We start from the raw sequence: 16593 nt of genomic DNA on the forward strand, positions 1-16593 counted from the left end.
CCGAGCCACTTGAGGGCCAGGATGAGGGCCTGGGGCAAAGGTAGGGAGAGGGCTCTGGACTGAACTCCTGCATATAAAGGAGTGGGGAGGGCAGGGAGGCAATGATGACCACTGAGGGGGTCGGAGATGCCCAAAGTAACGTGGAAAAAAGCATACACCTTGGTAAGCACTTGTGGTTGAGGTGGGATTTAGGGAGGCAGTGTGATGGGGAGTGGGGCTGGGCCCACCCTATGGGGATAGTGTGAGGGTAAAGGTATACAACACCAGGGGAGGGGAAATGCCCTGTGTGGCCTTCAGGAGTGTCTTCTACCCTAGTTGACTGAGGACATGTGAAGCTGCCATGTGGCTGGCTCTCTCTGCCTTCGGCCAAGCATCATGAAAGCAGTCTTTTGGAAATGGCAATGGCACTGTCTCCCGTAGTTGTCATCCTTCAGATCCCCATTGCTACCAGCGTAACTGGTCTGAGTGGTCACCCCATGATGCTTTTAATTTTAATTTTCCTAAACTAACGCATGCATATGGTAGCAACTCACCTTGGCTGCAAGGATTTGGGAGGAAAAGCAGTGGTCTTCCGCTGGCCCTTCCTGTTACCAGGCCCACATCCCAGAGGCTGCTTCTTTCCCGTGTTTCTGGCTTTCGTGACTCTGGTGGTCACCACCCTAGCTCTAAACATCATGCTTATTCTTCCATTTCTTGATTGTCAACCTCCGGCAGTATCTACTGACTCATTACTATGCAAGACAAGGACTTCGCTTATGTACACAAATGCCCCTTCCAAACTTCCCCTTTCCTGTTTTGAAGGTTACCTTATTCTGCTGTTGGTCACCATTGTGACTTGAAATGATACACACATACCCCTATTTATTGTTCATCATCTTTAGTTGAGTATTTCAACTCCCCTTCAGGTGAAATGAAAACATCATTCTTCTGCTTTCCTGTACCTTATTTTCTTGCTTTCACAATTTTCCTTTGATATTGTTGAGATCCTTAACATTTGCCTTCCAGAACTACAGCCAGACCCTCATGCTTTGCTCACAGGCTGTCTCTAAAAGTTGAAAACTAATAAGTAGTATTTACTTTCTCTCAACTATGTAAATATGTTTCTCTGCCAGGCCAAGTTGAGGCTTGGATTACGGGTTTGGCTTATTTACTTATTTATATTTTGACTAAAGGTTCAATATCATGACCTGTGGGCCACCATTAAAGAAGAGTTCTGATATCACGGCCAAATGTATTAGATTTTTAGATTTTCCATCAGCTCTTAAAAATCATGTCAAATTTTAGTTTGGTTTCCTATTTGGAGCACATACTGATATTCAGTTGATTTCCCCCCTTGTAGATTATAATTGCTTCTTCTTTTCTTGATGTGCCTTTATACAATCCTTGAGTGTTCCAGACTCTCAATTGCACTGTTAGTGCTTGGAGCCTACTCCTTCCTAGACACCTCTTTCTCAGAGCCCTTTACCCTCCCTCCTCCAGGCTGAATGCCCAGAGATCAGCCCAAGACTTCACTATAATGCTTCACCAGTTGTAACCACTACAGTGTTTCCTTTCTTTCCTTAGGGTGTCCTAATTCTTTTACTGCTGTACTGATATATAGTTGATGTACAATAAATGACACATATTTAAATTACATAGTTTGATATGTTTTAACACTTGTTACACCTGCAAAACCATTGCCGTCATAAACATAATGAACATTTCCATCACCCCCAAGAGTTATTTCATGCCCTTCATCATTCCCGCATCCTCACTTCCTGCCCCTCCACACCTATGCACCCAACCCATCCACAGGCAGCCACCAATCTTTCTGTCTCTGTAGATCACTTTAGATATTCTAGACTTTTATCTAAATTGAACAAAACAGCACGTAATCTTTTTTGTCTGATTTCTTTTACCCAAGATAATTACTTTGAGAATCATCCACATTTTTATATACATGAAGAGCTCATTCATTTCTATTACTGAAGAGTATTCAACTGTATGGTTATGCCACAATTTGTTTATCTGCTAACCTGCTAATGGACACTTATTTTCCAGTTTGGGGAGCACATAAATCTGCTATGAATATTCTTGCAAAAGTTTAATGCTTCCATTTATCTTGGGTGAATAGCTAGGAATGGAATGGTTGGACATATGGTGAGTGTATGTTAACTACTAACTTTGTAAGAAACTGCCAAACAGTTTTCCAAAGTACTTGTACCATTTTACATTCCCACCAGCAGTTTTTCAAATTGTAGGTGTTCTAACAGAGAGAGCTCATTGCCGTTTTAATTTGCGTTGTTAATGATGCATTATTCTGTGCATCTTTTTGTGTGCGTATTTGCCATCTGTATATCTTCTTTGGTGAAGAATCTGTTCAAATCTTTTGCCCATTTAAAAATTGGATTGTTTGCTTTCTTATTATTGAGTTCTGATAATTTTTTTAAAAATTATTTATTGTATTGTGGTAACAACACTTAGCATGAGAACTACCCTTTTAACAAATTTTTAAATGTGCATTATTGGCTCTAAGTGTGATGTTGTACTGCAGATTGTGAGAGCGGATTTATCTTTCTTGACTGCAACTTTATGCTGTTGCCTGGTAACTCCCCATTTTCCCCTCTCTCAGCCTCTGATAACCACCATTCACTCTTTGATTCTGTCAATCTGGCTATTATCAATATCTCATATTTGTCTTTCTGTGACTGACTTATTTAGCTTAGCATAATGTCCTCAAGGTTTATCAATGCTGTTGTGTATTACAGAATTTCCTTCTTTTTTAAAGGTTGAATAGTATTCCACTGTCTGAATATGCCACGTTTTTTATTCCAATCATCTGTTGATAGATTTGTAGATTGTTTTCATATCTTAGCTATTGTGAATAGTGCTGCAATGAACACAGGAGTGTTAGTATCTCTTTGATATCCTGATTTCTTTCTCTCTATTTTTTGAAACAGGGTCTTGTTCTGTCACCCAGGCTGGAGTGCAGTGGCACCATCATGGCTTACTGCAACCTTGACCTCCTGGGCTCCAACAATCCTCTCACCTCAGCCTCCCAAATAGCTGGGACTACAGGCTTCTGCCATCACGCCTGGCTAATTTTTTTGTAGAAATAGGGTCTTGTTATGTTGCCTAGGCTGGTCTCAAACTCCTGGGCTCAAGTGATCCTCCTGCCTTATCCTCCAAAGTGTTGAGAGTACAGGCATGAACCACCATGCCTAGCCCTGATTTTAATACTTCTGGAAACATATCCAGAAGTGGGATTGTTGGCTCACATTATTATTATTACTGTTATTATTATTTGAGACAGGGTCTCACTCTGTTGCCCAGGCAGGAGTGCAGTGGTGAAATCACAGTTCACTGCAGGCTTGAACTCCTGGACTCAAGGGGTCCTCCTGCCTCAGCCTCCCAAGTAGCTAGGACTATAGGCATGTGCCACCACACCCAGCTGATTGCTGGATCATATGGCAGTTCTATATTTAAGTTTTTGAGGAACCTCCATACTATTTTCCACAGTGGATGTACCATTTTGGATTTCTACCAACAGTGTGTAAGGATTCCAATTTCTCTACATCTTCCTTAACATTTACTGTGTTTTATTTTTTTTGGTAATAGCCTTCTTAACAGATGTTAGGTAATATCTCATTATGGTTTTGATTTTTTTTCTGATGATTAGTGGTGAGCAGTTTTTTCATATAGCTGTTGGCCATTTATAAGTCTTCTTTGGAGAAATGTCTATTCAAGTTTTAACCCACTATTTAAATTGAGTTATTAGTTTTTTGTTTTCTTTTTTTTTTTTTTTGAGATGGAGTCTCACTCTGTCACCCAGGCTGGAGTGCAGTGGCGTGATTTCAGCTCACTGCAAGCTCCACCTCCAGGATTCACAGCATTCTCCTGCCTCAGCCTCCCAAGTAGCTGGGACTATAGGCGCCCGCCACCATGCCCGGTTAATTTTTGTATTTTTAGGAGAGACGGGGTTTCACCGTGTTAGCCAGGATGGTCTCAATCTCCTAACCTTGTGATCCACCCGCCTCGGCCTCCCAGAGTGCTGGGATTACAGGCGTTGAGTCACTGCACCCGGCCAGTTTTTTTTTTTTTTTTTTTTTTTTTTTAAACTATTGAGTTGTAGAAGTTTCTTATATATTTTGGGTATTAACGCCTTATCAAATATATAGTTTGCTGACTATATATTTATTCTGTAGGTCACTTTTTCATTCTGTTGACTGTTTCCTTTGTGAATTTTGACAGTTCTTTATATATTCTGGATACAAGTTCTTATCAGATATGTGATTTCCAAATATTTTCTCCAAGTCTGTGATTTATATTTTTATTTTCTTAACATTAACAGAAATTCTTAATTTGGACAAAGTCCAATTAATCCATTTTTTTTCCATTTATGGATTGTGTTTTTTTTGGTGTTTTATCTAAGAAATCTTTGTCTAATTGGAAGATCACAAAGATTTTCTATGTGTTTTCTAGTAGTTTTACAGTTTCAGGTTTTCTATTCAGGTCTATGATCCATGTTGTATTAATTTACGTAGATGGTGTGAGATACTAATTGAAATTCTTGTTTTTATTTTTGGTAAATAGATATCCAAATGTTCTAGCACAATTTGTTGAAAGGTTATCTTTTCTCTGATGAATTATCTCTGATCTTTGTCAAAAATCAATTGATGATAATGTATGAATGAATATATTTCTGGATCCTCTATTCTGTTCCATTAATCTGTTTATTTCTCCATTTATTTAGGTTTTCTTTGAATTCTCTCAGTAATGTTTTATAATTTTCAGTGTACTGATCTTATACATGTTTGTCATATTTATCTCTAATTATTTCACATGTTTTGATACTATTGTTAAATGATATGGCTTTTGAAACTTAAGTTTCATAATGTTTATTGCTAGTATACAGAAATATGATTGATTGTTATATGGTGATTCTACATCCTGCAATCTTGTTAAATTCCCTTATTAGTTTAAGTAGTTTTTTGTAGATTTCATTGTATTTTCTTGATAGACAATCATTTTTTTTTTTTTGTAAATAAAGATGGGTTTATATCTTCTTTTCAAATCTGGCTGCCTTTTATTTATTTTTCTTGTCTTGTTACATTGGCTACACTTATAATCCTGAATAGAATTAGTGAGAGCAGACTTCCTTGCCTTACTCTTGATCTTAGGAGGAAGGCATTCAGTCATTTACCATTCAGTTTGATGTTGGCTCTAGGTTTTAAATAGATGACCATTATTTGGTTGAGAAAGTTCCCTTCTATCCTGCACTTGCTGATAGTGTTCATCAGGAATGGATGTTAGATAATTTTTCTGTTACTATTGAGATGTTTTTCCTTTTTAGAGTGTTACATGTAAACTACAGTGAGTTTCTAAAGTTAAATTAATCTTGTATTCCTGATTCAAGCCCCTATTTGGTTAGGATACACTATCCATTTTATAAAGCAATTAACTTGATTTATTAAAATTTTGTTAAAAATATTTTCATCTATGTTCATGAAGGATATTGATCTTTTCTTTTTTTTCCTGTAATGTCTCTGTCTGGCTTTGGTATCAGAGTAACACTAGCCTCTAGAATGATTTGGGAATTAGTCTCTTCTCTTCCATCTTCTGGAAGAGTTTCTGTAGATTTTGTATTATTCCTTCCTTAAATATTTGGCAGAATTCCATAGTGAAGGCATCTGGGCCTGGAGGTTTCTTTGTGGGAAAGTTTTCAACCAAAAATTCAATTTCTTTAACAGATATAAAGCTACTTTGCCGAGCGCGGTGGCTCACGCCTGTAATCCCAGCACTTTGGGAGGCCGAGGCGGGCGGATCACGAGGTCAGGAGATCAAGACCATCCTGGCCAACATGGTGAAACCCCGTCTCTACTAAAAATACAGAAAATTAGCCAGGCGAGGTGGTGGACACCTGTAGTCCCAGCTGCTCGGGAGGCTGAGGCAGGAGGATGGTGTGAACCTGGGAGGCGGTGCTTGCCGAGATTACATCACAGTACTCCAGCCTGGGGGACAGAGTGAGACTCATCTCAAAAAAGAAAAAAAAAAAGCTATTTTGGCTATTTATCTCCTCTTAAATAAGATTTTACAGTTTGTACCTTTAAATGAATTTGCACATTTAACTTAAGTCATCAAATTTACTGGCATCAAGTTTTTAATAATATTAACTTCTTATCTTTTTAAAATCTGTAGAATATGTAGTGATGTCACCTTTCTCATTCCTGACATTGGTAATTTGTGCCTTTTGCCTTTTTTCCTGATCAGTCAGGTTACAGGTTTATCAATTTTATTGATCTTCTCAAAGAACCAGTTTTTCTCTATTGTTTTTCTGCTTTCTATTTCATTTTATTTTCTTTTGAGATGGAGTCTTGCTCTGTTGCCCAGGCTGGAGTGCAGTGGCGTGATCTCAACTCACTGCAACTTCCTCCTCCTGGGTTCAAGCAATTCTCCTGCCTCAGCCTCCTGAGTAGCTGGGATTAGAGGCAGGGGCTACCACGTTTGGCTAATTTCTTTGTACTTTTAGTAGAGACAGGGTTTCGCCATGTTGGCCCGGCTGGTCTCAAACTCCTGACCTCAAGTGATCTGCTGGCTTGGCCTCCTAAAGTGTTGGGATTATAGGCATGAGTCACTGTGCCCGGCCTATTTCATTAATTGTCAATTTGACCTTTATTATTTCTTTTTTCTGCTTAGTTTGGTTTCATCTGCCCTCCTTTTTCTAGTTTCTTAAAGGGGTAGCTTAGGACATTAACTTGAAACTTTTCTTCTTTTCTAACGTAGGTGTGTAGTGCTATAAATTTCCCACAGATTTTTTGTTTGTTTTCATTTTCATTCACTTAAAAATACTTTCTAATTTCTTTTTTAATTTCTTCTTTGGCCTATATTTACATATTATAGATATTTAGAAAAGATCATAAAATTATTTTCATTAAAAATGAAGGAATTGCTAAAAGATGGAATCATTGATATTCTCCAAAAAACAAAGGCTGGCAAACAATTTTAAAGGTCAGATATTGTTTAACACTTGAAATTCCAAAGGGAAAAAATATTCCCAAAGAATGCTCTTTTTCCTATAGAGTAATTGCTGAAATAAAGGAACACAGAAAACAAGGCTTCTGCCAGTTGCCACTTACAAAAATATACAGAGGATCATAATCCAGAGACGTGGCTAAGGCCTCAGGTGGTTTCATGCTCAAGATTGATGTCTTGCCAGAGAGCTGAGTTGTGGAGTCTTGTTTCGGAAGGGCTACGATGGTGGTGACTTCATCCTAACAAGGACCAAGGGCAGCACGTTAGTTTTGATGCCAGGATAGGAGGGTAAAGATGAGAGAGATTCTGGAAGGTGGGGGTGTGTTACCTCAGCTCCTTGCTTTAGGGCTCGGGCAAGCTTTTGAGGTCTGTAACTTGTTGAAGACTTGTGGACAGAGAATGGCTGATATCTCTTAATTTTGTACAGTTGAGGAACCTGAAGGTGAAAGAAGACTGAAAATCCTTAAAAACCTCTTACCATTTGCTGGGATTTACTTCTCAACAACACCCTTTCTGAGCTTCCTGGTGGTAAAAGTAAGACAAGAACCACGTTGCAGTCATCGGATTGTGGCTATTGTTAGTTTGGACCAGTCTGGACAGACTTTAGTGAAAGTCCTGAGCCCTTCTCTGGGTTTCGGCACACATGAGTGTTCATGATTATTCAACCATACTACATGGCTTAAGTGTAGAAGGACACCAAAATATTTTCATTTTCAAAAACAGAAGTGGTCATGTGTCTCAAGAAAGGCTGACTAATTTTTTCTCACTTATCTTGTATTTTTTCTTGAAGTTTCTAATATATATAGTTCAGATAGCTTCGTATATGCATGATATAGGTATATCCACAGAGTAGAAATCCTGGTTTGCATAAGCCACACTATGAGAAAAGAATCTGGTGTACCTCCCGTATGTCATCCAATAGAAGCAGAGTGTGCCACACACTGTAATCTGCCATAAAGCAAAACTATATAAAACACTGCAATTCAAATTCAAGAATATCTTGTTTACTTAATAAGAAACTCAATTAATTAATTCTATGTGACAGGTCTGACCTGCAGATTGAAGAAGGAATAACTCTGCTTGATTTGAACTTCTGAAGACTTAATTGGGACCAGTCCAAGGCCATCAGGAGCCTAAAATGTAAAGGAAAAAAAAAAAAAGAACAGAGAATCACCACTGAGCAAGAGTGGCTATGCTTCTGTTTCCATTATATTTTGAAACATTAATGACCAGTTCTACTCTCAGAGCAACTACACCTGCAACCACAGTTGCCACTTGATCTATAGGGCAGGAAGGCAGCCCTGATCACCCCTTCCTCCATGTCTCCTAGTGGATGTGAGTCTCTTTTATTTTCTGCGGTTGTGGAGGCTGCAATGTGTCACTCAGAAACTTCTTCAGGTTTGAAGGACTCAGCCCCCAGCTGCCAGGAGTGTAGGGATAGAAACATCTCTTGGGGGCAGGGGAGCCCTCTTCAGGGGCTGCCTCATCTGAAGGGCACTGCCTCCGTCAGGGTCAAGCGCTCCTCCCAGGCAGCTCACCTCCATGGCGGGTTGAAGCCATGGGAAACATGCTGCGTCCTCTCACCCTGTGCCAGCCTCAGAGTTCTCACAGGCCCACCTAAGGCCTTTGTTGAGGTGGACCCCGGTCCTACTTCTCTCTCCACCCAATCCTGTCCCCTCTGCCTGCCTTCCACAGGTGCGAACCCCTGAAGCACTACCTAATACACTTCCTGCATGCTAGTCTGTCTCAGACACCCCGAGGATCTGGACAGTGCCTGAATATGACGGGCACTCAAAAAACAGCATACATCTCCTAATCTAATACGCCATCACTAAACTAATATGATGAAACGTTAATATGCCACAATGATACCATTTCCCAATTTCTAGATGCTAAATGTAAGAAAAAGGCATCTTAGAATTGATGAAATATAGTATTTATGAAATAAATTAATAGTTTTTTTTTTTTATAGACAGGAATGCTGAGCGCTCTATTTTTCAACAACGCTGAGCAGCAGGGAAGTCTTTGTAGCACTAAAAGATCAAATGAAACATGTCAGTTTCAAACTATTCAAAAATAATGAGGGGGGCTCCACTGCACAGTGACGATCTCTTTCCACCCCATCAACCTCTTCACCCCATTAATTATCGAGTGTCAGACATTTATTGTTGCTTGAAAATCACAGGATTTTTATCTCTTAGGAACTAATTATTCTGCTCTTTTAAGTCATACAATTATCAAAAGCAGAAAACGTATGGAATTTCTAAGTTCAGTCCCGTAATTCTTGAGTAGATTACCTGCAATGCTTAACGAATATTTTAGCATGTGAATGATGTTTATTCTTTGAAATTAACAAAATATTTTGCACATGCACTTGCAATATTGATTTAAGTATACTTTTTATTACTAACGACGTGAACGCGAGCAACATTTTATTACTGGCTATGTGAATGTGTGCTTCAGTTTCCTCATTTGAAAAATGGTAAACCTATCATGTAGATTTGTTGAAGATTAAATGAGGTGATATACTGGAAGGACTTAAGACACTGCCTGAAGTATAGTAAATACAACATAAGGGTTAACTCTTACTTTTCTAATAATGCACCATTGTGCCCATAAGGGAAGAAGGATGAGCCATTACACCTCCTGCTACCCCAAGAGAGAAAGATACACACACACACACACAAATGCACACGCACACTCTAGAGAGAGAGAGAGAGAGAAGTGGATTGTGAGTCTGATGGGTTAGATTGTCAGTTTCTGGGACCACATTCCCTTCTTATGAGGTCAGGCCCAGACTTGAGGGCTACCCTTCCCTGGCTTCTACAATTTGCCCAGGCAGCAGAAGGGCCCGGCTGAGCAGAGCCTGCCTCCCTGGGCCAGGTGGGGCCCTCTGGGTTCCTCTCTCTACCCTTCTGCACTCAGGCCCAGTTCTAGGACAGTTGGGCAGGGGTCAGTGCTCATGCTGCATTTCAGGCTGGGAAGGACCAGCCCAGGTTACCAGGGAGCTCTGTGCAGGTGTATCAGGAGCAAGGCAGATGGCAGGAGATGATCCCTGGTTTTCCACTGGTAATACTCTCCTGGTCTTCCTTTGGAGCCTCTGGGAGGAGGTGAAGGGACTAAGACGGAAGGGCTTGCCTTGTATCTGCCCCGCACGATCATGATCATGTCCAGTCCCCGCCACCAAGTCTGACAGCACCTACCAACTCGTTAGAGTCCTGGGACGAGCTGCAGTCTGGGAAAGCGAAGGGCAGCACCTCATTGGGCGACACAGAGAATCGGCTGGTATAATCATCCTGACTGCTCCGCTTCAGGAAGAATTTGAAGAAATTTGCCTCTATGAGTGATAAAAAACAGCACTTTTAGGGGGTACTAAAGGTATTTTCATGGGAAACCACCACATATATTTGCATATTTTCCATATACCAATGAGTGGGTGTGTGCGTGTTTTTATATATATATATATATATTTCCACTTTTAGTGTCCCATTGGTTCCTTACCTCAACCTCCTTTCCGGTTAAAAAATTTTCTCTTTATTTCCAGAAAATTATAATTCATAATTAAAATATCTCTGATGAATTAAGGAAAGAAAAAGATTAAAGAAGTAAATGAAGACATTTTCTATACATCCCCACAGAATTCACAAGTAAATTTTATAATTTTTCAGAAAAAAGAGTTTCTTTATTAATAAACTTCAACACCAGAGATAAAAAATAATATAGGAGGAAGAAAGAGAATCATTAAAATGTTATACAATGTTTTGAAAAACAAAATACACATTTGGGTCTCAGTGGAGTGGCAGATGGGAGTGTGGTTGTGCCTAGGGAGGACGGGGAAGCCTGAGCCAGGCTCAGAGGCTCAGGCCGGGAAGGGAGGAAGAGTCTGGAAAGATCCGGGCCTGCTTGTGGGCTGGCATACAAACTGGATTGGGAATATATGTATTGGGAGAATATGGTGATATGGTGTTAGGGCTCCCAGAAGCTACTGAGAGTGGGCCTCCAACAGTCCCAGCCAAGCTGGGCATCAGAGGATTGGAATTTCTTTCTTTTTTTGTTTTTTTTTAGAGACAGGGTCCTGCTCTATCACCTGGGCTTGAGTGCAGTGGTGCGATCACAGCTTACCATAACCTTGAGCTCCTGGGCTTAGCTTATCCTCCCACCTCAGCTTCCTGAGTAGCTGGGACTACAGGCATATGCCACCAGTCCTGGATAATTTTTAATTATCCAGGGGTCTCAGTATGTTGCCCAGGCTTGTCTTGAACTCCTGGGCTCAAGTGATCCTCCCACCTTGGACTCTCAAAGAGTTGGGATTACAGGCATGAGCTACAGTGGCCACGGTGGCCAGGATGGAAATTTCCTTAACTTAAGGAAAGATAATACAAGATTAAAAGGCTTAATGTGCAAATGGTAGGTTGAGAAAATACCAAATTCAGCCAGTCAGTCAGCAAGTATAAATGATGACCACCCTAGTCTCTGGAGACAAGAGGAAGCAGAGGGCACAAAACAGGAGGTCGAGCCACAGCCACACTTCACAGACATTACAACTTGGTTTGGGATTGGGTGACCTTGTTCATTACCAAGTGGGTAGGAATTTCAGCCAAACCTGGCATGGAGATCCACTTTATATCATGAGATAGGCTGAATAATGGCACTTAGAGGTGTCCACATCCTATTCCCAGGGGCCTGTGAATGTGTTATCTTCCATGATAAAAGGCACTCTGCAGATGGGGCTCTGTGACGGGGGATTATTCTGCACTAGACAGGTAGGCCTTATGTAATCAGAGTCTCCATAGGAAGGAAACGGGGGAGTCAGACTCACACAAGGAGATGTGAGGACAGAAGCAAGAGGTTAGGGTCATGTGGGGAAGGGGCCATGAGCCAAGGAATACAGGTGGACTCCAGGAGCTGGAAAAGGCAAGGACTTGCAAGCCCCCGGGGGGACTGCAGCCCTATCAACACCTTGGTTTTAGACTTCTAACCTCCAGAACTGTGAGATGATAAATTTGCCTTGTTTTAAGGCTTTAAGTTTAAAAGGCTTAATGTGTAAGTGCTGGGTTGAGAAAATACCAGATTCAGCCAGTCAGTCAGCAAGTATAAATGATGACTACCCTAGTCTCTGGTGACAAGAGGAAGCAGAGGGCACAAGCGATTCGTTACAGCAGGGATAGGAAACTAATATGTGTGACTGGTGAAAATTTTTTATTTGCATAGGGCTAACTTCATTCCAAGGAAAGTTCACGCTCAGAGGCATGATCAGTCTTGGCATCTCTGTGCTTTGCAGCCATACTTCACCTTGTGCCATCGATTGTTTTGCTTGGCCGATCTTTCTCAGTACACTCTCTTTGTCCATTTCACGAACAGCACTCAGCATATTGAATAATCGTCCCTGAATCATGACCTGAAATTGGAGTGGATCATGATTTCAAATTATTAATCAACATATGCTCATTTTGGCATTCAACCTAATTCACTTTCCCCAATCACACTAAGGGCTGAGACTGCCACTGTAAGTCAGAGTTCACAGGGAGTGAGTGTGGCATGTTACTCTCCCTAGACTGCAGTCACAGAGACTTCAAAGTCTGGGCAATACTGAATTGCCTGAATACAAAAAAGACCAAGTTGTCATCTGGACTTGTCTCACCCAATTTATGAGCCTTGATTTTCTCATATTTCCAGTGTGGAAAGAATGACTAGTTCTTTGTTGTTTCTTCTGGATATATCTGAATAGTAACGCTACCACTGTGCTATTTTCAGAGTTGAAGGACAAATGGCACAGGTGATTCTGCAGCAATAGCACTGTAGGTGACGGGCAATGGTAACTGCATACCAATGAGCTTTGCCTTCAGAGCAGATGCTACTTCAGGTGAGTGGTACCTGAGCCCAGAGCTGTGGCTGAGGGGATTGTTCATTCTATAATTTACACCACTTTCCATTCTGTAAGCAGCTCTTTTTATTGTTGTTTTTTTAAAAAATATATACTGTAAGTTCTGGGATACATGTGCAGAACATGCAGGTTTGTTACATAAATATACATGGCCATGGTAGTTTGCTACACCCATCAACCCACCATCTATACTAGGTATTTCTCCTAATGATATCCTGCCCCTAGTCTCCCACCCTCCAACAGGTCCTGGTGTGTGATATTCCCCCTCCCTGTGTCCATGTGTTCTCATTGTTCAACTCCCACTTATGAGGGAGAACATGTGGTGTTCAGTTTTCTGTTCTTGTGATAGTTTGCTGAGAATGATGTCTTCCAGCTTCATCCATGTCCCTGCAAAGGACATGAACTCATCCTTTTTTATGACTGCAAAGTATTCCATGGTATATATGTGCCACATTTTCTTTATCCAGTCTGTCACTGATGGACATTTGGGTTGGTTCCAAGTCATTGCTATTGTGAACAGTGCTTCAATAAACTTACATGTGCATGTGTCTTTATAGTAGAATGATTTATAATCCTTTGGGTATATACCCAGTAATGGGATTGCTGAGTCAAATGGTATTTCTGGTTCTAGATCCCTGTCTTCCACAATGGTTGAACTAATTTACACTCCCACCAGCAGTGTAAAAGGATTTCTATTTCTCCACATCCCCTCCAGCATCTGTTGTTTCCTGACTTTTTAATGACCACCATTCTAACTGGCGAGAGATGGTATCTCACTGTGGTTTTGATTTGCATTTCCCTAATGACCACAGATGATGAGCTGTTTCTCATGTTTGTTGGCCACATAAATGTCTTCTTTTGAGAAGTGTCCGTTCATACACTTCACCCATTTTTTGATGGAGTTGTTTGTTTTGTTCTTATAAATTTGTTTGAGTTCCTTGTAGATTCTGGATATTAACCTTTTGTGAGATGGATAGATTGCAAAAATCTTCTCCCATTCTGTAGGTTGTCTGTTCACTCCGATGATAGCTTCTTTTGCTGTGCAGAAGCTCTTTAGTTTAATTAGATCCCATTTGTCAATTTTGTCTTTTGTTGCCATTGCTTTTGGTGTTTTAGTCATGAAGTCTTTGCCCATGCCTAGGTCCTGAATGGTACTGCCTAGGTTTTCTTCTAGGGTTTTTGTGGTTCTAGGTCTTATGTTTAAGTCTTTAATCCATCTTGAATTAATTTTTGTATAAGGTGTTAAGGAAGGGGTCCAGTTTCAGTTTTCTGCATATGGCTAGCCAGTTTTCCCAACATCATTTATTAAACAGAGAATCCTTTCCCCATTGCTTGTTTTTGTCAGGTTTGTCAAAGATCAGATGGTGGTAGATGTGTGGCATAATTTCCGAGGACTCTGTTCTGTTCCATTGGTTTATATATGTGTTTTGGTACCACGCTATTTTGGTTACTGTAGCCTTGTAGTATAGTTTGAAGTCAGGTAGTGTGATGCCTCCAGCTTTGTTCTTTTTGCTTAGGATTGTATTGGCTATACGGGCTCTTTTTTGGTTCCGTATGAAATTTAAAGTAGTTTTTTTCTAATTCTGGGAAGAAAGTCAATGGTAGCTTGATGGAAATAACACTGAATCTATAAATTACTTTGGGCAGTATGGCCATTTTCACAATATTGACTTTTCCTATCCATGAGCATGGAATGTTTTTCCATTTGTTTGTGTCCTCTCTTATTTCCTTGAACAGTGGTTTGTAGTTCTCCTTGAAGAGGTCCTTCACATCCCTTGTAAGTCATATTCCTAGGTATTTTATTCTCTTTGTAGCAATTGTGAATGGGAGTTCACTCGTGATTTGGTTCTGTGTTTGTCTATTATTGGTGTATAGGAATGCTTGTGATTTTTGCACATTGATTTTGTATCCTGAGACTTTGCTGAAGTTGCTTATCAGCTTAAGGAGATTTGGGGCTGAGACAATGGGGTTTTCTAAATATAAAATCATGTCATCTGCAAAGAGACAATTTGACTTCCTCTCTTCCTATTTGAATACCCTTTACTTCTTTCTCTTGCATGATTGCCCTGGCCAGAACTTCCAATGCTATGTTGAATAGGAGTGGTGAGAGAGGGCATCCTTCTCTTGTGCCAGTTTTCAAAGAGAATGCTTCCAGGTTTTGCCCGTTCCGTATGATATTGGCTGTGGGTTTGTGTTGGGAGCAAGTCCCCCAAAATCTGGCCATAAACTGGCCCCAAAACTGGCCATAAACAAAATCTCTGCGGCACTGTGACATGTTCATAATGGCCCTAATGCCCAAGCTTGAAGGTTGTGGTTTTACGGGAATGAGGGCAAGGAACACCTGGCCTGCCCAGAGTGGAAAACCGCTTAAAGGCATTCTTAAGCCACAAACAACAGCATGAGTGATTTATGCCTTAAGGGCATGTTCCTGCTGCAGTTAACTAGCCCAACCTATTCCTTTAATTTGGCCCATCCCTTCATTTCCCATAAGGGATACTTTTAGTTAATTTAATATCTATAGAGACAATGCTAATGACTGGTTTGCTGTTAATAAATATGTGGGTAAATCTCTGTTCGGGGCTTTCAGCTCTGAAGGCTGTGAGACCACTGATTTCCCACTTCACACCTCTATATATCTGTGTGTGTGTCTTTAATTCCTCTAGTGCCACTGGGTTAGAGCCTCCCTGATTGAGCTGGTCTTGGCAGGTTTGTTACAAATAGCTCTTATTATTTTGAGATATGTTCCATCAATATCTAGTTTATTGAGAGTTTTTAGCATGAAGGGGTGCTGAATTTTATCAAAGGCCTTTTCTGCATCTATTAAGATAATCATGTGGTTTTTGTCATTGGTTCTGTTTATGTGATGGATTATGTTTATTGACTTGTGTATGTTGAACCAGCCCTGCATCCCAGGGATGAAGCAGACTCGATCGTGATGGATAACCTTTTTGATGTGCTCCTGGATTCGGCTTGCCAGTATTTTATTGAGAATTTTTGCATCAATATTCATTAGGGATATTGGCCTGAAATTTTCTTTTTTTGTTGTGTCTCTGTCAGGTTTTGGGTATCAGGATGATGCTGTCCTTATAAAATGAGCTAGGGAGGACTCCTTCTTTTTCTATGATTTGGAATACCTTCAGAAGGAATGGTACCAGCTCCACTGTGTAACTCTGGTAGAGTGTGGCTGTGAATCTGTCTGGTCCTGGGCTTTTTTTGGTTGGTAGGCTATTACTGTCTCGATTTCAGAACTTGTTATTGGTCTATTCAGGTATTCGGCTTCTTCCAGATTTAGTCTTGGGAGGGTGTATGTGTCCAGGAATTTATCCATTTCTTCTAGATTTTCTAGTTTATTTGAATAGGGTTGTTTATAGTATTTTCTGATGGTAGTTTGTATTTCTGTGGGATCAGTGGTAATATCTCCCTTTTTTATTGTGTCTATTTGATTCTTCTCTCTTTTCTTCTTTATTACTTTGGCTAGCAGTCTATCTATTTTGTTAACCTTTTCAAAAAACCAGCTCCTGGATTCATTGATTTTTTGAAGGGTTTTTTTGTTTCTCTATCTCCTTCAGTTCTGCTCTGATCTTAGTTATTTATTTGTCTTCTGCTAGCTTCTCTAGTTCTTTTAATTGTGACGTTAGGGTGTCGATTTCAGTTTTTTCCTGCTTTCTCCTGTGGTCATTTAGTGCTATAAATTTCCC

At 40.3% G+C, this 16593-nt stretch overlaps 1 protein-coding gene across 7 annotated transcripts in view; it reads right to left on the reverse strand.

The window, feature by feature from the left end:
• CFAP221 (cilia and flagella associated protein 221) overlaps positions 1-16593 on the reverse strand; it is a 115623-nt gene that overhangs the window by 21655 nt on the left and 77375 nt on the right. For all 7 annotated transcript variants that reach the window (XM_073019614.1, XM_007964719.3, XM_007964718.3 and 4 more), the window contains 5 exons: positions 12304-12409; positions 10215-10348; positions 8064-8144; positions 7340-7447; positions 7116-7250 (listed from right to left, as the gene is read on the reverse strand). In XM_073019614.1, the coding sequence (XP_072875715.1) occupies positions 7116-7250; positions 7340-7447; positions 8064-8144; positions 10215-10348; positions 12304-12409 (564 nt within the window). The remainder of the gene's footprint in view (positions 1-7115; positions 7251-7339; positions 7448-8063; positions 8145-10214; positions 10349-12303; positions 12410-16593) is intronic.

This window comes from Chlorocebus sabaeus, chromosome 10 (genome assembly GCF_047675955.1).
Source record: "Chlorocebus sabaeus isolate Y175 chromosome 10, mChlSab1.0.hap1, whole genome shotgun sequence".
Classification (NCBI taxonomy): domain Eukaryota; kingdom Metazoa; phylum Chordata; class Mammalia; order Primates; family Cercopithecidae; genus Chlorocebus; species Chlorocebus sabaeus.